At 36.0% G+C, this 23,931-nt stretch overlaps 2 protein-coding genes across 3 annotated transcripts; one reads left to right on the forward strand and one right to left on the reverse strand.

The window, feature by feature from the left end:
• Window positions 1–958: 958 nt before the first annotated feature.
• LOC128989615 (26S proteasome non-ATPase regulatory subunit 14) lies at window positions 959–6,327 on the reverse strand. The gene is made up of 6 exons (XM_054411553.1): window positions 6,153–6,327; window positions 5,097–5,339; window positions 3,318–3,534; window positions 2,495–2,607; window positions 1,887–2,087; window positions 959–1,202 (listed from the first exon to the last, which is right to left on the reverse strand). The coding sequence occupies exons 2-6, from the start codon at window positions 5,337–5,339 to the stop codon at window positions 1,041–1,043; spliced, it is 936 nt and encodes a 311-aa protein (XP_054267528.1). The 5' UTR covers window positions 6,153–6,327; the 3' UTR covers window positions 959–1,040.
• Window positions 6,328–11,687: 5,360 nt separating this feature from the next.
• On the forward strand, window positions 11,688–23,673 carry LOC128989612 (stimulator of interferon genes protein-like). Of its 2 annotated transcripts, XM_054411549.1 has the most exons (9): window positions 11,688–11,906; window positions 12,934–12,981; window positions 14,698–14,909; window positions 16,007–16,081; window positions 16,741–16,852; window positions 17,911–18,083; window positions 19,754–19,922; window positions 20,583–20,684; window positions 22,805–23,673. In XM_054411549.1, exons 1-9 carry the CDS (start codon window positions 11,819–11,821, stop codon window positions 22,867–22,869), a joined length of 1,044 nt encoding a protein of 347 aa, XP_054267524.1. In that variant the 5' UTR covers window positions 11,688–11,818; the 3' UTR covers window positions 22,870–23,673. The 2 variants fall into 2 exon arrangements, with proteins under 2 accessions (XP_054267524.1, XP_054267525.1); XM_054411550.1 differs by lacking the exon at window positions 20,583–20,684.
• Window positions 23,674–23,931: the final 258 nt, after the last annotated feature.

The raw sequence follows: 23,931 nt of genomic DNA on the forward strand, positions 1-23,931 counted from the left end.
ATTTATTTATTTATTACATGCACGGGAAACGCCATTTTACAAGAGTGTTGTGACACTGATAATATGTGACTTAATCTGAAATAGATTAGTGTGAGCAATAATTAATGATAGTGTGAAATACGATAACAAAACTGTTTTGATGATTAAATAGGTGATACATAGATTTTCCTGATTACAACTTCCGTGTAGGAAGACCCATCTTGACTCCAAATCAATCTGAGAAAATGGTTATGGACTTTTTCTAGTTCATTTATCACTCCCAGTTGGTAAGGGGACCACACAGTTGAGTTGTATTCCAGAATTGAGTGAACGAGAGTCATATAGAGAGTTATGGTGGTAAGAGAAAAGGGTCCTCTAGTGGCTCTGAAGATGAAACCGAGCACGGAGTAGGACTTGGAGCAGATGCGAGGTATGTGAGCGCCAGGGTGAAGGTTGGATGTGAAGAAAACCCCCAAGTCGTGGATCTCTTTGACAGACTGCAGAACTTGAAGACCAATACGGTAATTGAAATAGTTCCTGCGAAGAGCGTGTGAACTGCATGACCACACACTTTTTCTCATTCAGGTCCATAGAGTGGCACCAATGAATAACATTGTCAAGGTTTCTTTGAGGACGAGCATTGTCATCCTTTGAGGAAATCTCACAGAAGAGTTTCAGGTCATCTGCAAAGAGGAGAAACCTCTTTGCATTGACTTTGGTGCATTGGTCCATTGACTTTGCTGCAATGGAGACCACTTTCTCGGTTATTAGTTCGTTGAGGTCCCTCACTTCCAATGTTGACTTCAGCTCGAGAACTCAGTTTAAATAATTAATAGGCCTCAGCTATTTTAGCACAAGACTTGTGGCATATTTTTGGCTGTGGCAAGAACTCCTAAAAGGTTATTTGAGGTAAACCAATTGTACAATATAAAAGAAACAACCATGGATACACAAACAAACTAGGGTATAGAGTAAACACTTTACAAAATAAGGATTTATTTTACAAAGTTTTCAAGTTTGCGTAATGTGACATAAATAAGACAAAACAGAGTACAAAACAGTCATTTGAAGACAACAGTATCCAGCATGGCCCCGAGACATTGAACGATGTTTGCAGCCATCAAAGTATCGACCTTCTCCTCCAAGTGGCGTTTAGGATCCTGCTTTCCTACATTCTTGATAGCAAGTTGTTCGGGAGTCATCTTTTCTTCCTCTTCCAATGCCTAAATTATAATTAAAGTCATTAAATCGGAAAGAACTGCAATGAAGTGGAGAAGTTGTTACTACTTATGAACAAGTCACCTGAATAGGAATGAGTCCATCCTGGCAAAATAAATTGAACACATTACACTATAGACAATAATAGGAACATTTCACCACTGCTAACAGCATTTTCTCCAGAGGAAGGGAAAAAATAACGAAAAATGCTGTCAGTGACAGTGAATTTCTTTTGGGCCAAGAAGGGTTCTTTCCCATGTAATCTAATTTAATTTTCACAGAATAAAAGCAGAATCCATTTAATTCAATTTACTTTTCACAGAATAAAAGTAGAATGATTCTGAGGTTCGGGAATGAATATGTGAGATGCAATATTTTGGTGAATGACAAGAAGGTATAATTCAGGTAAGTCTGCTATCCTAAAACTTTTTTTAAATCTAGGCCCTTGTACCCATATCACACCATCAAATGAACAAGTAATTTTTAAATCGAAGAATTTTCAAATGGACCTAGTTTTATTTCAGACGTGCGCTCTAAATAAACAAGGCAAATGAGTAAATATGTTGTTTAGCACCTGTTTCGGGATGTAAAATAGCCTACAACGGCTTTTCAAGTAGGAAAGAATCTGTACAACAAAGTAACAAACAGGACATTTCCGATCGTACAAATTAACAGAACAACGGTGTCACCTTGTTGTAGTTTTTCGCCAGTTCCAACATATCATGGACAGTTGTCTCGTTGGTCTTGCAATGGTCCTTGTAGTCTTGCAGTATTAGACCATCCATCCACGACTTCTTGTGCAGATTCAGCAGCATCTTCTGCTCAAGTTCGTTCTTGCGGTAGTTTATACTGATCGAGTAGTAATGCCTGTTGAGCCCGTGAATCAGTGCCTGTGAATAGCTTCGTGTAAACTTGTTGACATTTGGTAAAATATGCAAACATAATACACTGGTAGGTTAAGGTTTAGCTGATATTCATGGAGAGTATTGATTTATCGAGAATTGTGTAGGCCAACTAACATATCTGTACACATCAGTTTATTTGATTCAATAATTCTTAAAAAACGTGCCATGTCCCACCATAGAATTTAAATTATTATTCAAGCGTGAATGATTATAGTGTTTTACAAGTTTCAAATAGTATTCATTCTTTTACAGAAGTTTCAATCTCAACTTTTGTAAACACATTACTTATTCCTATCTCAGGAAATGAACAGCAATTGAATAATATCATATTAAGAACAAAAGCTTGGGCTACATCAAACAACAAAAGACACTAAGCTAACAGTGTTTGATACCTGCACAGAAGGCTTCTGCAGATGACCGAGGTTGGACGTCGTCTGCCTGGGTTCCTGTCCGAGCACCATCATGTTGGGGTTTATCAATCTGAACGCATCAATCACCACCTTCCCTGAGAGCATAATTGAAATTATTGTGTTGCTAGTTAGCCTAGTGGTCAGTGCCACGGACTTCGGTACGAGAAAATATACAATACACAACATCCATATTCCATGTACACAAACACTTAGGGATTTGACACACTTACCAAAAGCTTTATGGTTTTAAAAAATACTTTGGTTCATTGGTATTAGCTGATATAGATTTAAAAAAAAACCTAGCTGTTATCCACAGGCTTCACCCCATTTGACATCATAAGTATTAATAAAACTATTGATTGGTTAAGTTAACCTGAAATAAACAAAATAGGCCTACAGTAAAAGAAACAAATAATCACACCTGATTTTAATAAGGTAAAAAATTAAAATAATAACAAACAAATGAGTACAGCTGAGGTATTTCTAACATTAGGTACCGGTATATGAAAAGTTCCCTTTAGAAAGGAATCACGACCTTTAGAAAGGGCAATTAATGACATAATGGATAGTTTTGCGCAAGGTTTCTCGTCATGATGAACATTTTACGTATATGGTTTATGGGGGTGTGACTTGTAGTTTTATCAAAATGTCATGGATACTTTTGGCTTTATATAGGCTATAGATTAAAATGCAATATCTACTGTAAAATTCAAGCTTACAATAGCCTATATCCAATTACAAACAACAGACTTAATGATTTGTTCCAAATAAAAGGTCCACAATCTGGAGTAGTTTAACATCCTACCTTTAACACTCTGAATAGGGTCGACGACAACGGCCACAGCTCGCTCGGAAAGTGCTTCAAAGCTCTGCTGCGTGTTGATGTCCACACCGGACAGCCAGCAGCCGAAGCCAGGGTGAGAGTGGTACCACCCGACCACCATCTCAGGTCGTCCCGTCTGCTTCAACATGTCTAACATCTTGGCTTGGAACACCGGGTCTACGGCTTCCACACTCACACCCTGTAGTTAACAAACAACTTGTTTTAACAAGTCTATTTAAGCACAATACAGTGAAAAAAAAGGATTAATGAGGGAAGAGAGGCAGAAATCTGGCCACTGTTAACACGTGGCCACATAACTTGCTTCACTGTAACAAATATTGGTAAGTATTTATTTTTGATTTATTTAATCCAATATTGCCAACTTCGTGAAGGTTGTATTTACTTAGTGTAGTACCAACGGATAGTAAAATACTTCAAGTTTAGTTTGAAACAACTGACTACCATCAACAATGAAAAACAGTAGGCCCTATTGTTGTTTTAAAATGTTTTGTATTTAGGAGAACGAATTGTCTAGCATTTGAAGAGAAATCATTTTGTGTGTTTGGGTTTTAAATAAACTTATCAGCTGCTGTGGTTAAAAGTCGATATAGCACCAGTTAAGATAAAGACCCCTCTTGTTCTAAGATAAAGTCTATCTAAGTTACAAATGTGGCAAAAGAAGTTAAAAACTACAGGTTGTTTGGACAAAGGAAAGAACACTGGGAGGCCTGTGATAACTGATGCTTAAAGTTGAGTTGGGCTAGTTTAAATGCAACTGTTGAACTTAATTTGTTCAAGTCAACATTTCTAAAAAGGAAGGCAAGTTTTGAGCTTTAAATCCCACAATCATCGGTTTAGGGAGTTATGAGCAATTAGTTAAAAATTACTAATTATCAATAGACATGGTTTAGCCCCTGAGCTGAATTGATGACTAATATAATATAAATACCTCGTCACAGCTCTGTAGTTTCTGTAGATTACAGCTGTTTCGGCATTAAAATGCCATCATCAGATACACAAATATCCACCTGAATTGGCGTCGTTAAACTGTACATATACACGAACACGATAAAAACATAAAAACAGAAACATAAGAAGCAGTCATCTTCCGTACTCGTAGCAATCATGTACGTGACAGGCCTGTCTCTTGTTTTACGTGTTTTTATGTTTTTATCGTGTTCGTGTATATGTACAGTTTAACGACGCCAATTCAGGTGGATATTTGTGTATCTGATGATGGCATTTTAATGCCGAAACAGCTGTAATCTACAGAAACTACAGATCTGTGACGAGGTATTTATATTATATTAGTATTACTAATTATATGTTGGCACTGATGGTAAAGGAATATCTTGGAACAACATAAAAGTATTGGCTATGCAGCTTACATCAAGAACCCAATGTTGCAATGGCTTCCGTGTGGCCCAGGTTTCACTCCTTGTTATTTAAATTTGTGAGGTTATGTAAAGGAACGGTGCTTGTACCACCTCTCCCATTGAACCTCTTGCAGCTTAAGGAAAGGATTGTCTCTGCAGTAGGTATAGAATACTGATTAGCCAACTTCTCAGTGAATTTGGTCAGAAATCAAATATAGGAATGACTTACATTATGTGAACCGGGGTGCACATATTGAATGTTTATGATAGCCTGCATAGAAAACGTGGACTTGTAACTAAAATATGTATTCAACCAAAAAAGTTGTTAATTTCTTTCAAAATAACCCTGTAGAATAAATAACCATAAGGTAAAATGTATACTTACAGTACCAGTCTGAGGCATGGCAAAAACGTCGATGACCCTGACAGTATAGTCATCTACAAACTCTCCCAACATCAGACCCATGACTTCCATCGGTACCCCGGCTCTGCCATGCTTCAACATCTTGAGAAGCGCCAGAGACGAGATGTACACCTGCTCAGCAGTGTCCACAACAGGCGCGTCTGAAGAAGGCGGGGCCTGGTTCAGGCCCGGCATCCCACCCCCCAATCGCAAGAGTCTGTCCATCTGTAAATCAAGTGTAATTATCATCTGTTCAGCAGTATGACAAGTGATTGAAGATATAGGTCCTCTATAATTTGTAGATTAGGTCTGTGTTGTTTAAAGGTTAATGGTGGACATTTTCCATCACAATGGTAAATAAATACCCACGCCGCGGCACACCAGCAGACTAAGCAAATTTCCATTTGCCTGATTGGATTTACACTAAAATATCTCATTTATCACATTTATTCCCTATTTAACTTAACCCTAGAGGTATCTTACTTAGTGGCAAGGTTTCTGCATGTCTACATTGGGATAGGATGTAGGCTAATTTCTAGAGGTCTTGTCTATTTGGTACAAACGTGTAAACCTACATTTATTAGAACGAGCTTGCTAACCAGCATGATTGTACCATGGGAACGGAGGTTTTATGGGGTTTTATTGGGTAAAAATTGGTTTTTCGCATTTTTGACCCAAAAAACAAAAGAAATTTGCAATTTCTTTTTTACCAATTACCAAAGTTAGGTTGGATTAGGAAGGTAAAATTTTGGATGTAAGTTACTGAACTGATAATTTATGCTACCTCCAAGACTGTTTTTGCACAATAAAAATAGGCCTTAGTGGGTGAAATACAACAAAATAACTTACCGGTACCGTAGAGAACAATATAAAACATTCTTGCTCACTCAGTTAGGAGTTTCACAACAGCATTAACCAGGCCTAGACGATTTAATTTTTGTGTATTTAGTCTAATTTCATTGACAAATTAGGCCTACCCTAGCCTAGGCACAACCTGCCTGAAAAAGGAGTTTTCGGAAGATGTAAAAGGGTTCTTACCTGAGGTTGGGGTGAAGCTTGAGTTTTAAATACTGATCTTTATTGATGCCAACAAAGGCAAATAGTATGATTTATTGTTCAAATAACTTAATTCATGAACAAATTAATTGGACATTCTTAACCATAACCAAAACAACACAAAGCCGAGTCCAAGCCAAAATTGCAATTCATGATGCTACGTCAAAGACTAGCAAGTTAATCTTTTTTACTAGAGTAAAATCCTATGTGCAGGAGTTAAAGGCGGCCGTGGCAGTACATTAGCATTGATTATAAATCTTAAGCCTGTGTCACACTACGCTACTTTACTAGCAGCTAGCGAAATAGCAGCTACTAAGTAGCCAATGTGACATAGGCAGTAGCAGCTACTAAGAGTAGCGCGCTAGTGAAATTTTACTAGCATGGAAAGTTGAACATGTCCAACTTTCCGTGCTACTAAACTGCGCTAGTGAGTCACGTGACCAACTAGCAGCTATCAAGTAGCGACTGTCGCCCAGTGTGACAGCTTCAATAGCAGACTAGCGGCTACTTGCACCACGTGCTGTCTGCCTGATTTGTTTATTCTCGTTCATTTTGAATAATTTCTGAAGTAATCATGAGTGATCCGAAGTGGGGTGGGGGAGATGTGATTAATTTTTTGAACCTGTATAAAAAATATCCGTGTCTTTGGGACATAACCTCTCTTGAGCTAAACTAGTAGTAGCAGCTAGTGAATAGACGCTACCAAAATAAGTGTGACAGGAAAAGTAGCTGCTATTTCAGTAGCTGCTACTAGGTAGCTGCTAGTAAGTAGCCAAGTGTGACACAGGCTTTAGATATCATAGTCAATAACATCAGATACTGCAAATTATTAATCAGTCGTAACATCGTTATTAATTTTGTTGGCCAATGAGGGCAAAGACCATTTATTTTTTGATATTCAACTTATTTTAAAACCATATAAGTTGACATCAGCGCACCCAAAACAGTAAAATTAAAAGAAAGTAGAATAAAACGGGGTGTTACTTAGACCAACACTAACACTGTATACTCTGATTCGCTAGCACTTTACCTAAGGAAGCCTTCTCAATTGGTCGAAGCCACCTCCCTGGCCCTATACAAGTCACAGCCTCGCTTGCCCCTTCACACACGGTGTCTTCACTAAAAAATGTACTCAGTTTCGTGTCATAGTCCATTCGCCAAGAAGGAGTTGAATGATGAGAAATTCCTGCTTGTGGTGTGCTGCTTGTCTTCTTCATCCATATCGTTAACAAGCATTGGACGTAAACCAAACAAAGCTATTATAAATTAGAGTATAATCGAAAAGAAACCAGCCTGAAACCATGAAAGTATCGCCGGTGTGTGCGCAAACAAGTAGACGGCGCAGTATCAACGAGTTTATAGGGAAGGAAATTGGTGGTCGGACGGCAAAACAAACTGCGCGCGCACTGCCAAAAACTAAGTCGCAGCTTCCCTGATATGATGCGAGAGGCTACGTATATTACAAAGGCCCGCTACGAGTTGAGACGGGTCACTAAAAAGCACGTTGGCAGTCATCCCCCTGCAACGCAATATTCTGTGACTTTAAGGCTTTTTTATATGGAAAATCACAAATGTTGCATAAGCTTCTTAAATGTAATTTTTACTGTAATGGGAGGCTGCAATATTTTGTTTACAATTACAAATGTTAATCAAACCCGGTATTAATTGGAAAATAGCGTATGTTACGATAGCTTTTTAACTGCAATTTTTACGGAAATTGGACTTCATTTTGATCAAGATTTAAAGATATATAACATAATAAATATTTACCATAATTGATCTTTGAAAAAATTCAACTTTCTGCTATTTTATGGAAAAATCACCATCAAAAATCAAAATTAAAAAAAAATTAAAATGAACGAGCATTTGACATCAAACCACATTAGGACAGGACGAAGTCTGTCGGTCCAGCTAGTGAAAATATAAAAATGTTGACTAATTTTTTTTAAGTATGTACAGAAATAAATGTTATATTTATATTATTTTGTTTTAGAACACCATATATTTTATTTTCAATATTTTAATAAATGTATAGTAATAAATTTAAATTAATAGTACTCGATTAAAATGAGCGGGTGTCACCTGCCTGCCTTATGGGACGTCTGGTTCTACAGCAGCACTATACTTACAATGTTGCCAATACAATACTATACACCTTTGCGGCTTCCGGCTTGGAGTTGAAGGTAGCCGTTGATGGCAGAAAGATGTATTCCGGCATTCCGCTCATTCAACCTCGTGCTATTCATTTAAATTTGGAATAGTAGTGAATAGTGAGTGTTTCACACTAATTGTTCGAGGGGACTTCAAAACAAAAAAGTAAATCATCACGGGCTTAGGCACGACCACCTTTCAGGCCTTACCAAAGAAGAGTCAAACGCTGAAACTTTACATGATTTATTAAGTATGTTTTAAAAATATTCTGGGGAAATTTCAGCTCTCTAACCCTTGTAGAAACAAAATGGTGGCATATTGAATGTTTGATTAACTAATTATATCAAAATAACTAATTTATTATTATTTATTAATTAACTAGTGATTACTCACAGTTTGAATAATTTTGGACTCTTTAAGTTTTTAATTAGTCTATGCTCTAATTTCCTGATTAAAAAGCATTCTTTCCCTAGGATGTTATTACCTTATTACCTTATTACCATGTCTTCATCTTTTACCCAATAAGGGATTGATGGCGTCAGAATTTCAATATATACAAAAATACATAATAACAAACTGAATTTGAGTAGATACAAACATATATTTACAATAACTTTGGCATGTGGATATGCGGTTTAGCCAGACAATTCAGGAAAACTATCCTCAAAAAAATCCTTTAGAGAGTAGTGCGCTCTTGACTTAAGGAGAGGGACGAGCTTCTTCATGAAAAGTTTACGCTCAAGACGCTTGATCGAGTGAGGCAGCTTATTAAAAATTTGAATTGCCACTATATTATAGCTCCTTTGCGATCTTGCAAGCCTAACCCTAGGCACATCCAGTAGCTCGTGCTGCCTTGTTTGGTGGTCATGAAATGCTGAACGGAGTTGGAGATTGTCGTAATTGTCATATACCAGTAGTGAGCAAGCCAGGATATAATGGCTGAAGACTGTGAGGATTCCCAATCTTGCGAAGATGGGTTTACAGTGGGCAATGCGGTCACTAAAAGTAATGAGTCTTACAGCACGTTTTTGCAGCACAAGGATGTCCTCAACATCCGCAGCATGGCCCCATAGCAGTAGGCCATAGCTCACATGGCAGTGGAACATAGCATGGTAGATGTTCAGCAGGTATGGCTGAGTGATGAAGTTTCGTAGCTTGAGCAGCAGGCAACATACCCTAAAAAGTTTGCTACTAACTTTGCTGATGTGATCGTTCCACGCCAACTTCCTATCCAGATGAAATCCAAGGAGCTTCACTGGCTCGTCCCGTGGGGCATTTCTCGCCAGACTGCAGACCAGTGCCTGGGTTTTATCCTGGTTGAGCTGGAAACCATTTCCTTCAAACCAGCGGGATGCTTCAGTGAGATGCCGGTTTGCATCCGCTGTCGACAGCTCAACTTGGGGTCCCCGTGATATCAGGGTTGTATCGTCGGCAAAGAGCACCACCCCTCCATCTCTATCAAGGTCGTTGATCATTACAAGGAATAGTAACGGGCCTACAATCGATCCCTGAGGAACACCGTACCTGACACTTTTGGGCTTAGATGTTGCACCCTCAACGGAGACCACCTGCTGTCTTCCCGCCAGATAGGAGTCGATCATCCTCAGTGCCACGCTACCTACTCCTAAACTCCTCAACTTTCCATTCAGAAGATCATGATTGACACAGTCAAAAGCACGACTCAAGTCACACATTGTGAGGGTCACTGTATCGCCAGCCTCGAAGGCTTCACCAACCAAGTCAGCCAACCTCTTAATTGCTCCAGTGGTGGACCTACCTTTCCTGAAGCCGTACTGCCTATCTGATATCAAACTGTTTGTCTCCAAGTACTGAGTCAGTTGTGATGATATTACGGCTTCAATGACTTTGCCCAGAACCGGCACTATGGAGACAGGCCTATAACTAGTAAGGACGTCTCGATCTCCCTTTTTGTACACTGGCACAGTCCTAGAGGTCTTGAGGCATTGGGGAAAAACACCATTTTTCAGGGAACTATTTATAACAATGGCCAGAGGAGCAGATATAACATCTATAACCTTCTTCAACCAGGATGCCGACATTCCATAAAAATCTGGACTATTTGAGTTCTTAAAATTAGCGACAATACACAAAATCTCTGCTGAAGAGGTAGGTTGCCAGTGATGCAGGGCAGAAGTGTGCAATCCCCCCCCGGCCACCTGCTGGATGTCTCTGACAGGCCCAAGGTTAGTGACAATGTCGTTCACTGACTCAATAAAATAATCATTGAAGTCATCAGGGCTAGAAGGTAGTCTGTGGGGCGCATAACTACTGGTAGCTGACTTCACCACATTCCATGCGGCCTTGCATTGATTTTTGGCCGATTTTATTTTATTTACATTCGCTTCTTTTTTAGCCTCTATAATACGTAACTTATAGGCTCGCTTTAGGTTAAGGTAGCTTTCTCTGTCCCTATCAGATTTAGACACTAAATACCTATCCTTCAAGGCAAGCATGTCACACTTAACCTTAGCTAGCTCTGGCGTAAACCAATCGCAACCATTGTTCAGCCTACCCTGACTGGTTTTTTTTGTTCTCGACATAGGCTTAGCTGACCTGACAGTGGAAGGGAAAAACACGTCAAAAACTGACCTTAACTTGACAAAAAATGTTTCAAAGCTGCATGAGTCACCATATTGAGTATCTGACCATGATATGTTACCAAGAGCTGCTCTAAATAAATCCATCTTATCTAAATCTATCTTTCTAACTATAAATGTATAATTAGCACGCCAAGAAATGGAGGGACTTACCCGTGTCTCAGAAGTGGACCACCTCCATATGTGATCATACAACAATTTTACACAACCAAAAACACTATTTTTAATGTGTTTAAAGTTTCATTTTTTCTATATACCACCATCATTTTGTTTTTACGAGGGTTAGGGAGCTGAAATTTTCCCAGAACTTTTCTTAAACCTACTTTATAAATTGTGTAAAGTTTCAAAATGTTCGGAGCATAAATGGGCAAGTAGTATTAAATCAAACGTTTAAACCCCTTCGTGGGACACTCTGTACATAAATAGCATTAGCCATGGTGGAAGGAAAAAACATCATTACACTACACTACATACATGGAAGGTTTTTTCCTTCCATCATGAGCATTAGCTGATTCCAAACAAAACAGCTGTTACAACACCACTTGCGACGTTGCCACTTCGAAGGCCATGGCCTGGAGTTAAAGGCGGCCGTGCCCCAGGTCAGCAAACTAAAAATATCGACCAACGAAGCTGCATATCAAAACTAAGCCTACCAATTGCGAAACTGAGACAAAAAACAAATTATATTTTATTTAGGTTATGTTGATTGTTGTTTCAACTTTGTTATTGTTATGTTAGGCTATGATAATGAATTTCTTGACTTGAAACAAACTTTTAATTTTCTAATAAATAGAATTAAGTTACGCCTTCCTGGTAGTGGTAACTAACTAGTATGAGTACTGTAGTAGTTAACTAGTTCGCTTACATTTTTCTAATAACATGAAGGCCAGTAAAGCTAAGAACCATCACAATCCCTATCGATTTAAAGAAATTAAACAGTGGATTGTTTTAACTAGTTTCATTTTCTGTGAGTATTCTCAGTGCAACATTATTACTATGTTATGGTACTACTAAGTTATTACTAAATAGGGCTGCACTTTACTTTAGGTCATAAACTCATTCGAATGAAAATATCGATTATTCGATTGTTTCATTTGATATATCGTTTGGTTAGTTAGTTTAGGTTAACCTTACCTTTCTAATCAACCGATATATTGAATAAATCAATCGATATATCGATCGATATTTTCGTTCAAATGAGTGTAGGACCTAAAGTAAAGTGCAGCCCTAAATAGACCTACAGCCTTGGCTTATTTATTTAACACAGTAGATAATATACCTAGTCTAAGTATTCGAATCATTGAATCAGCAATTTGATAAGTTGCTAATAAGTTGGAGGTCACTACCTGCTGTCACACTCCTCTAGTCCTCTGTAATTTATGTAGAGTCCTCCAGACACCAGCTAGGGAAAGATTTATCAGGTTCACTAAAAGGCTACCAACCGTCATACTTCTTTGTACCGGTATTGTAGAGTCTTCAGACACCTTATAACACTTAAAACATATAGCCTATTTACACTTATACTGTTACTCACAAGATGGTAAATACCTATACAAAAAAGATGGTAAGTGGTGATAGATTTCGATTGGACTCTCCAATCATCATCATACCCAATAGGCGAATGACAAGAATCTTAAATGGCGTCCCTACTTATATCCTATTGGGCCTGATGATGATTGGAGTAGGCTACACTCAAAACACGTCCAATGAAAATCGATCAACACTTACCATCTTTTTTGTATATTTACCGTCTCGTGAGTAACAGTAAGTGTAAATATATGTTTAAGTGTTATTAGACGTTTCTTTTATTTACTTTCTGCTAACTTATACTTCCAGATTTTCTGTCTCAGCTCTGACTCCTCATTTTGGGTACTTTCCTGTTAAAGGGAACATTTATTATTATCTATGATTTCACTACAACTACATTAAATCAACTAGGCCTACCCATGCCCATGACATTAACCACATGAGTAACTTGTGTTTTTTTTTTTCAGTTGTTGTCATATACGCATGCCTCTATGAGAGGAAATTTAGTGAATTATGTAAGTACAGTATTACAATTATTATAGCTATTTTTTTAAATCATGTAGCCTTGGCCTAAGATTAAAGTTTTGAATATTTCGATAGGCTTACTTTAAATGGAGTTTTGTGCTTTTAACTTAAGTACAGCAACACTTTTATAAAAAATCTGTTTCTTCAAGCATCCACTTGTTAAGGATAGAACTTTGTTCGGAAAAATAATTTATTAGCATAGGCTCTACTATGAGAGCAGTCTTTGCTCAATATCATTTATCTTCTTTTGGATTTTTATTAAAATTTAGGCGGTCTAGATCAATTCTCGGCATAGCCTTTAAGAGCTGAAAATATGCTCCAATACGCCTCATTAGCAATCCCAAAAAGAGACCTTTATATATTCCCACCCATCTCATAAAAAGTAGCGATAATTTTAAATCTATCAGCTCATGGTCAAATAGCTCAAATTAAACTCTTAAACTAATACTTACTCTTAAACTAAGAGCCTTATTAAGTCATGCGCGGCCACTCGAGCAGCACAACTGTTCAGTCGCTAGGGTAACCACAGGTGTGGCGAGGTTGTGCGTCTGACTGAATTTTATACAGTCTTGAATGTAGTCTCTCAGTGTGAATGATGTACTTGTCGAGTGAAGAAGATGAACTTTTTAAGATGATCACAGAGAAGAGGACAAAAAGTTTTTTGGGATACAGTTGAACCTCTATAAGACGAATTTCAAGGGATATGGGTAAAATTCGTATCATAGAGGTATTCTAAATAAAGATGGTCGTTATCGAGGTTTAATGCTGCTGTTATTCTTCTTATAGAGGTTTCTCCTCCCTCCAAGATTTCTCCATACAATGACTGAGGAAGGAGGAGGGATGGGTGGGGGTTTCATGTTGAGACAAGCTTCTGTTTGTTTTGAAAACTAAGTACTATAGAGGTTAAGATTATGATGAATTCGTCTTATAGAGGTCACGTTCGTCTTGTAGAGGTATTGTGCTAAGAATTTTCGTTGTATAGAGGTTAATCAGTCTTAGTCCATGTCACAAACAAATTCGTTTAACTTAAATACTACGTTGTATAGAGGTGTTTTTAGCATTGACCTATATGAAAGTTTCAAGGGGATAAAAAAAATTTGTTTTATCGAGGTTTGTACAAACGAGATTCAACTGTATTTCCGAATGCCAAAACGTTCTTTTGGTAAACGTATAGAAAAAATAGAAGATTATCTGTATCCCACAAGAATGTGAATAATTTTCTTTCAGCTAAGGAGAGGCTAGCACCTACCTTAAAATAAAACTAAAATAGTTTTGACAATAATATTAATTATAATTAAAAAATAATTAGGCTATAATACAATTTTGACAAAAAAATTGATTGAGGCGTCCCGGGCAAAAAGTGATGGTGCTCACTGAAAGTGGCATTTGAGCAGTCATGGTCCCGAGCCACTTAAATGGGCACACATAATAAAGTCTTTTTTAATTGATCGTTTGGTATCGTCAATCAAAGAGACCAACCAAATTTGTATTTGTTGGAATTTAATACAGTGTAATGAAGGTAGGCTAGTTTAAAAATATTGACTATAATATAATTGTACAGTTACCTCGTCACAGCTCCGTAGTTTCCGTATATATTACGGCCGTTTCGGCATCAAAATGCCATCCTCAGATACATACATCCATACATAAATACATACATTAAAAATATTGTCAAATAATCTAATCTAATAATTATCATCCTACAGGTGTTCCAGTTGCTGTTGCATTGTTCGTGTTTATTTGTCAGAGAATTTGTTTCTTCCTGCTAGAAATATTCATGTACAGACAGTTTGACATGTATCATACGCTGCAACTTTTGATCCAACCCAGTAGCACTTCTTCTGAATACCCGAATGTGAACGGATTTTGGTTAAGGATTCTAGCATTTTTTCTCTCTCTATCACAGTGTTCTCCTAAGGTCAGTAAGCATAAAGCTGGTTGTTTGAAAATAAAGTAATATAGGCCTGGATTGTCTTAAAAATCACTGGTTCTGTTGAAGTGTTACTTTATTATTACAAATAGGCTGTACCTTTGTCAATACAGTTCAAAAATTGTAACTGTTAAGGCCATTTTGGCATCACAATGCCATCATTATTAGGCACATGCAAATTGTGATTTTGTCAACCATAAAAAACCCTGGAAGCTTAAAAAATTCATAATCAGATCTTTAAAAAAAAAAACAGATGGTCAGATTCAAATTCTTGATTTTTTAAGCTTTTGCAGGCTGAAGAGACATGGTCCTAGAATAGCCCCAGTCCAGTGGGGTTTTGGCTCCCTGGACTGAAACATCACGAAACTAACTAATAATAATTCTAATAAATAATAATTTTTAGAATTATATAATAATTCTAATTATAACTAACTAATAATAATTCTTCTTCTTGATTCCACAAAACTTGTACTCAATGGTATTGAAGGAACGTTGATTCCAATACTTTGTGACTTTGTGTCAGCGGTGATCGTGATCAATCGCGAGATCATATTATTTTATGATTTTAACTTTAGCCATTTAAATGGACGAGAAGTCCCCTCGTTAAGTCGTTTAATGTTTTAAACTGGCCTTATCAGTGTTACACTGCACTATTTGGCCGGAACTTTCATCACCCGTCTTTCTTATTTACAGTTCATAAGTGTTGATAGGCTATGCCACTCTAGAATATAATAAATACATTTTTAAAAAGTCACGAGCAACCACACTCGCATGTAGCTTATACATCACGCTAATGTGGAAACTAAATACTAAGTGATTAACATTCCTAAATACAAAAAATAAAATAAAAAACACTTTATTACATTCCCTGTAGCAGCGAACCTTTAACACTCGTCAAACGCACTGCTATTTAAATGAGGAATAAATCTGTACATTTTAAGGAAATATTTTATTTAAAATCCAACCAGGCAAATGGAAATTTACTTAGTCAGCAGGAGCAGGGTTGGTGCTGCTGGGGTATTTTTATATAACATGATGCCATCTTAGCACTCATCTTCGTCCTACAATTGTTGTTTTTGTTTCAGGAAATCTGGTTTGATAATAAATTTGATATAGTTGTATTAGTCCTCCTGATCATTCTAGGAATAGTGTTGGAATGGGTAAGTTTGAGCAACAGTGTCCATTAAGTTTTACATTATAATTTAGTCAACCATTGACAATGACTTGACAAACTTCAAGTAGACTTTTTAATTAATGCTTGAGTTTGTTGATATACAGGAAAAATAGGATTTGTTGAAAAACAGGATCGCCTGAATTTTTCTTTCTTTTTTTACCGTAAATTTTATAATTTAGCTCTTTTGTTGTGTTGTAGTACCAGACAAGTAGTGTTTTGCAAATATTTAGCTATGATGTTTTTGAAAATAATAAATATCTTATAAACCAAGAGGTATTTGGTTATGTAACAAAAGCCACATCAATTGGCCTGGATAAGGCGTTGCCCCTACAAATACCAAAAGTAATATTAATTTACTTTCTACAACCTCACAATGGTCTAGTCATAAGCAGGTCAAACTATTATCAGGCAAGGGCGCAAGGCTGTATACAACTGTTTAAACATTGATCCACAATGTTCTCGGAAAATTAGCTATTTAAAACAAGATAATTTCTATTAGGTTGTTGACCTAACCAAAAAGAAAATTATTTTTCAATGGAAAAAATAAGTTTATATAGAAGGCTTATTTGTCAACTTACCTTGTGAATAATTACTAATCTTAAATATTACAGTTCAAAGAATTTTCACTAAGAATTTATTTTCCAGCAAGACTGCGCCCTGTTGGAGTCTCGCAGGCTGACAAAGCCGTTAACCTACAGCGGTGGAAGTGCGATGGCTTTCGGTTTTTATCACGGTTACCTCAAGTTGATTGCGCCTGGTTAGTATACTTTTGTGGGTATTTTACAAATAGTTTTGATTAAATTGGGTCAGAAATGTAAACTGCTGGTTTGGGACAGCTTAATAGTGTTGTAGTTTCCTCCCCATACACATTCCTGAGATTTTTAGTACCATTTTTAGACTGTTGGTAAAGAAACAATTTGAAAACCTCTTCAGAGGATTTAAAAATCTTACTTATGTTTTTTTTCACTCCATCTTGTTCATGCTAGTTGTGCTATACTGTAATACACCCCATTATACACTCCACTTCCGCAGCTGTAGATGCGCTGATTTTTTTTATGCACATCATTTGATGTTAAATCAATCAAAAAGGGTTTGTACATAGAGCAAAGTCTACTGGTATTGACTAGATGATTTAATCAGTTGGTTTTGATTATCTTTAGCTTGGCTTAACTCACAGCCTCAATGTAGTCATCCGCTTCAGTGCAAGCGTCGCTGAGAGTGACTCTTGGTATTTCATATTATAAGCAATAATCTAGTTAATTTGTCTGTTCTGTCCAAAAGCACTAAATTATAAAACCGGTTCATTTTTTGCTCTTTAACTGTAAAAAGTGATCACCAGTGTTACGTTTTATTCTTTGCATTCTGTTTCAATGACACCAAGACCAAACAAAAACAATTACCATTGCTACTTATTGCTTTAAAGGGGAAAATAAGTTCAAATTTTATATTTTAGTATTTATTTTAGTTGTAAGTTGTTACTTAAAAGTTTGTTTGATGAACTTTTGACGTTTGTACAGTGTAAATATTGCCAATAAGATCAGTGTAAGATATGACTATTTCATACATTGTAAAACAAGCTTTTTTGGTAAACCTAAATAGACTAAATTACAAAAATAACACCATTTATTAGTATTAATTTAAAAAAATAGATTTCCCAAATATATTGAAAAATAAGGGAGATATGACTTATTCCCAGTTCATGCTAAATCTGTTCAAATTGCCTAACAAGGCCTCTCATCGGGTAAACTAAGTGGGGGAAGCAAAAAACCAATTCATCATAATGTTATTATGCTATTTATCAATTATAATTTTCAGGCTTGATCAGCAGAATAACTCAATTTCAGGACTCAGAACAAATCAAAGCCAACCAGATTCCACAAAAAAAGCTTTACATACTGATTCCATCATCATCATTTGTTTTTGACAAACTTGAAGGCTATCAGCAATGGACAAAAAAACAGGATCTCAAAATCCACCATGTTGCTGAAGTGAGTACTAACTCAATTTTCGGCAACTACAGTGGAATCCCTATAAGCAAATCTCCCCATTAGCAAAGAAGCTATTCAGTAGCTTATCCAGGGAAGCCCGAGGGTGCTGGTGTACCAATTCTCGATACCACTTAGACGTTGTTACCCATACCAGATAATAAAAACACAGACACTTTTGCAAAGATCTTGTGATTGGAAAAATTCCGCTTTTTCCGCAATCAATGATGTTTCTGTGACCGCAGGAGGTGATGATGTCTACACGGCTGCGGGAGATGTTCAGAACTTTGCCGCGATTGAGGATAAGACGATAATGTCCAATCGACCGAGAGAGGTGTTAATGATTTTGTTGCAATCGCGGAAAACTATCATGATGTTTCCGTTACCGCAGTGAACATATAGGATTTTGACCACGGGAGACAATGACAATGTCTTCATGGACAATTGAAGTTATAAAAATTGTAATGTTATAAAAACTTTGGTGCGGCCGTCTTTAAATTGCTTTGCCTACCATGTCCATGTCACTCATAATGTTCTCGCCATACACTTCACTGATCTGTCGATGGCTTTCAATAGCTTTCACATCTTTAGCTCTTAAAAATCTAATTGCAGCGCCCATTTCACAGTCGGCGGCACCATTTTGAATGCGCAAAACCGGATGTTGCTGAATTTCCGGCGCAGGCTTTCCAATAGATGCACATACACAGCACAAATGTCCAAAATGCTAATTGCAGCGCTGGATCGGAGAAATTTAAAGACGGTACTTAGGCTACTTACCTACTTAAAAAACATGCCTCGTATTTGTTTGTATTTTTTGTCTATGACTGTTTTTAATGTAAATTTGCCCGCAATTACTTCTGTTAACATTTTTTCTTTTTAGGAGATAGATTCCACTCTTGATCCCAGCATGCTCTATTCAACAGCTGATTTTAATCGATCCAGAGAGGTATTTACACAAAAATCCAAAATATAAACAAGTTTCCTGAGACTTGTATACTTATCCATTTTACACTGATGTTGAAAATAAAATATAATTTTCTTGTCTTTTGAGCAAAATCTATAGCCTACCTATTTTGTTTTTTACAAATAAGTGTCTTGATTACTCTTTTAAACTAAAATTTAAAAAAAAACTAGCCTACTGAAAAAAATTATTCCTACTGAAACAATTATTTCCTTCCTCTGAAGATAAATATATATTTTTTAGTTTGGTTTAGGCAAGAATTAATTTATTGTTACATACCTTATATTGTGCAAGTGTATCCAACCATAGCCTCTAATAATATTTTAAATACTTTAATACGTTTTATTAAAATGGTGACCATACAAAGTAGGTATTTTAAGCCAAGTATGAATATAGATGAGTGTAGGATACAAGGCCGCGGCGAGAGAAAAGTGGCAACACCGCTGCCCTGACAAACCAAAACAGCTGTTGCATTAATTTATAACGGACAGGAAATGTTAATTTTTACAATTTTGTTATTTCTGTTATTATACGTATGACGTTGCCACACACCAATGCCGCGGCCTAGTGCTAGAGGAGGTTGTGATACATAATACAACTCTTTACACACAGTCCTATCCTTCCCATACAAATTATTAAGCACTAAGCCATTGCTTGGAGTAAAATCAACAAATCCTCATGGTAAATGTTGTAAACAAAAATTTTGTTGCAGAAATTCGAGAGTCACAGACAAGACAGAGTTTTAGTGAGAAACAGAACCTACTCAAATACCATGTATATAGTACAATACAGTGAAAAGGAGCAATATTATATACTCCTTGAAGGGGCAACTCCTATCAAGACATTCTATGAAACATGTAAAGAGATGAATGATTTTGAAAGTAAGAAAAAACCTTCATAACTTTATAGGTCTTGAACAACCCGAATTAATAAAATTAGACTTTTAATGTTACATTGTCTGGATTATTGTGATCTTTTGTTTTTGATGCTGTAAACTCTACGGGAAGTGCTGAACTAGTAGTTTAGTCGTAGAGCAACAGACCGAAAAGTAAGGCGGTGTTTTATATGGGGTTTTAATTAGAGAACTGAGTGAAGAAAAAACATTTTTTTTCGTTTATCACCATTTTCAGAGAGAGAGAGATCCCCTAGACAACTCCCCACCTTAAGTCACCTCGCAGGGTGAAAACATGACAACACCGAATACAAGATTACTATTTTGAATAATAAAATATACAACAGCAGGGTTGTCCAGGGTTTGCGTACATGTGCACCACTTAAAACTTATCAGTTAATTTTTGTACTCTATCGACCCTTGCTCAGTAAAACATAGTTAAAGTAACATGAATGACTGGTGTTCAGTACGGATCCTGGTCACAACAATTACCCAGGCCTGTGAAACCAGCGACCTTCAGATTTGAATGTGAGCACTATAACCACTCAGTTACCCATTCAAGTGTCTTTATTGGTTCAATTTAGCATCCTTTCTTGTAAAACAAATTACTAGTAAAAACTGGATTAATAACAATTTAACTCTTTTTCAGAAAACAAACAAGTAGTTGTATCTTCATTTTATCACACCTTGAAAAAACTCATTAATAAAAACCCAGAGACGAAGAATGTTGTTAAATTGATTTATTATGACGGTAAGTGTATTTTAATTGTCTTTTATGTACGATTATTATTAAAGATATATATATTTGAAGTAAAACCCATTCTGATTTCAGACCTCACTGTCCAGCAAATGTTGTTATTAAATTTAGAACCCATTATTTTTAGTAAAATCGCCTATCGGAGAAAAAGGACTCGTATTTTAAGTGTGGTTAACTTTCTATAAAAATAAAAACGCCTACCTATTAAAAGCATTTAATATCTGTGTATATAACTATTCAATTTGCTCTTATACATTTTCGCTGTAGCACATTTATCGGTTGTGTGCAGGATCTTCCTAATTCATTTACCATATTGAATTATTCAACACAAATATTAATAGACCCGACAGTTTGCAAATTTAATATTTTTATCGTAAATATAAAATTTGGAAGATAAGTAAAAGGAATAGATTGTTTTGTCGGAAGCAAAAATAACAAAAACATCCTGATTAGCTGAAAGAGAACTAATCAACTACAAAGGTATCGGTAATGGATTACTTTCAAGTTTCAATAATCAGCTGGTTTTAATTAGGTATTTGTTTTAAAAGAGAAATGTTACTTAATACTTCTATTTGTCAACAAGTGGTGTAGGTCTGGGGGGGATCACAGGAATATGTCCCCTCACTTGAACATATAATAGGTAAAAAATACATTCTTAATTTTTTTTAAATTTTGATACTGATGTATATTTTTTGCAGTCCAATATGTTATCTTTTTATTTTAGCAAATTTCCCTTTAGGGAAGTAGCTATTACCGTAGGTGGCACGGTAAGACCTAGACCCGGGACCGATTTACTTTTTCATTTTGATGTCCCCAGAGGCCAAAAACACCATTCGTTCAAATTTTTATAAATGTGTATATATATATATAGACTTATATATATATATACGCGATAACTTGAGTAATTTTTGTCCGATTTTGATGAAATTTGGTTTAAAGGTGTAAGGCGGGATAAACTTGAATGAGTTCGCGAACCAGCACGATCGGACCATGAGAACGGGGCTTTACGGGAGGTTTTATGGGGTAAAAATTGGTTTTTCTCACTTTTGACCCTCAAAACACAAAATTTCCCGATTTCTCTTTAGACCTTTTTAAAGAGCTTAAAAAAACAAATAATTTAGTATATAAAAGTATTTTTGTTCGATTATTGGTAACGGAGAAAATTAAAGAAATTGTAAATTTAAAATTCCCATGTTATTCTTATGGAGAATATTGTCAAATGTTGTAGTTTGCTTGTTTATGGATATATTTTGATCAAACTTGGCAAATTTATTTATTTTGTACTAAGCTATCAATATTTTACTCAAAAACACATTTTATTAGTTTCCTTGTAGCAGCAAACCTAGGTACTCGTTAAACCTAATGTTATTAAAATATATTTAACTGAAAATCAATTCAGACAAATGGAAATTCGCTTAGTCGGCAGGTTTGCTGCGGCGGGGGTATTTACCTCTATTATTAAGCTTGTTGTTCATACAGGGTGTCTAGTTTATTTCCATTATAAATTCAAGAAGAGTAGGCCTGAACCTCTGAGCTAATCAACAATCACAAAACGACTATGTAACGCCTAATGCGCACATTTCAGAGAACATATATTCCATAATTTACGGTGTCTAAAATTGTTAGGTTGCAGGCGTAGTAATGCAACAAAAACTAAGTAATTTCATTACTTGTCTTTGAAATCAAATTCTAATAATATATGTTTAGGTTAACATTTTTATCAAAATATACAGTGTTCAAGAATTAAAAAATGTAAAGTTAAATGTATCATATAACAAAAGAGCCTATGTAGTTTGTAAATAAATGTAATTAAAAAACTAGTCTACCTACAACAGAAACAAAAAAACTTGAATTCATAAAAAATATTTCATAGAATTTTTTTTGCTTATTAATGCCAGATTTCACTTTCTAAATGCTTATAAATAGTGTTTAGAGAAGTTTTTTCTAAACTTTTTAAAATTTTTCCTGGTGGAGGACCATCCCAGACCCCACTTCTTCCTCCTGGTGGGTATTCTAGATCCCCCGGCATCCCCCCCTTGAAGAAGGTCTATCTGCACCACTGTTATCGACCAGTTTTCTTGATATTGTTATAAAGCATAAACTTTGTCTTGCAGATGAACAAAGAGATGTTTCCATTCCGGACATCGTTAAAGAAAGAATACTAAAGAAAAAAGACTAAGAAAAAGAAATATAATGACAAGAAACAAACAAAAATAAGGACAAGAAGAGAAAAACAAGTAAAAAGAAAAGGACAAAAAGAAGGAACTAAAGTAACAGAAGCTTTTCTTATATCAGATTTTCATTTTATTATAAAATGACACAAGCAAAATCATCAAAAAATATTTTATTCATAAATTCATAACTTTACTATTTTATAAATCTAATTTAAATTTTGTTAACTTTCTTTGAAAGCAAGACTTTTTGGAGAATTTTTGAAGGTGTGACAAGTTGTAAAAAACATTTGTGAAAAAACCATGCAAAATTTTAAGTGTAGTATTATAGTCGGGACCACGAAAGTTTGCCGTTGGCGGCAGCCAATCACAAGACAAGCCTAGTTTCGACGTTGCCATATCGCCCGTTGACACTAATTAAAATACTAAACAATATTTTCAAATCAGATGGTATTATTAGATTTGGCAACACCGCACTGTCCTCATTGGCTCCTTCCAAGTCACGTGGTAAATAGGCTCCTCCCTCAACTGCAAACTTTCGTGGTCCCGACTTTAGATGATAATTTGAAAAACAGTCTTGTTAAATAATTTTATTGCATTGCGAATGTTCACCACCGTTTAGTGCCATTTTTTTATGGTAGTCTCGCTCAATGAATTTCCAAATATCTCACATTAAGGTATAAAAAAGGGTATAGAAAATTTAGTTTAGTCTTTAGAAAGTTTTTGAAGCCTTGAATAATATGCTCAATATATATTTTAGACAAAATTCATGTTAATAGGAATCATTATTTATGAAAAAAATTTAAATTTACCTAGGAATACACTATTGTTGTGACAGGTGTATTTGTTTGTGACGCAAAATTCTAGGGGGGGAATAAACTAATATTCACCTAAGTCAGGCTAGGCCTACCCTAGAACCAGCCACACTCAAATTTCTTCCCCGGAGTGCTCAGAAGGAGCCGAGAAAAACCCAGGGGTCGATACGAAGTTGTCACGGCTTTGACTGATCAATTTATTTAAATTTAATCGAAGGCTCAGAGCTCTAGAAGCGCTCAGGAAATCCTGCAGAC

This window comes from Macrosteles quadrilineatus, unplaced genomic scaffold, assembly GCF_028750875.1.
Source record: "Macrosteles quadrilineatus isolate MER2022 unplaced genomic scaffold, UCM_ALF_1.0 Scaffold_3__2_contigs__length_128488019, whole genome shotgun sequence".
NCBI classification, from domain to species: Eukaryota; Metazoa; Arthropoda; class Insecta; order Hemiptera; family Cicadellidae; genus Macrosteles; species Macrosteles quadrilineatus.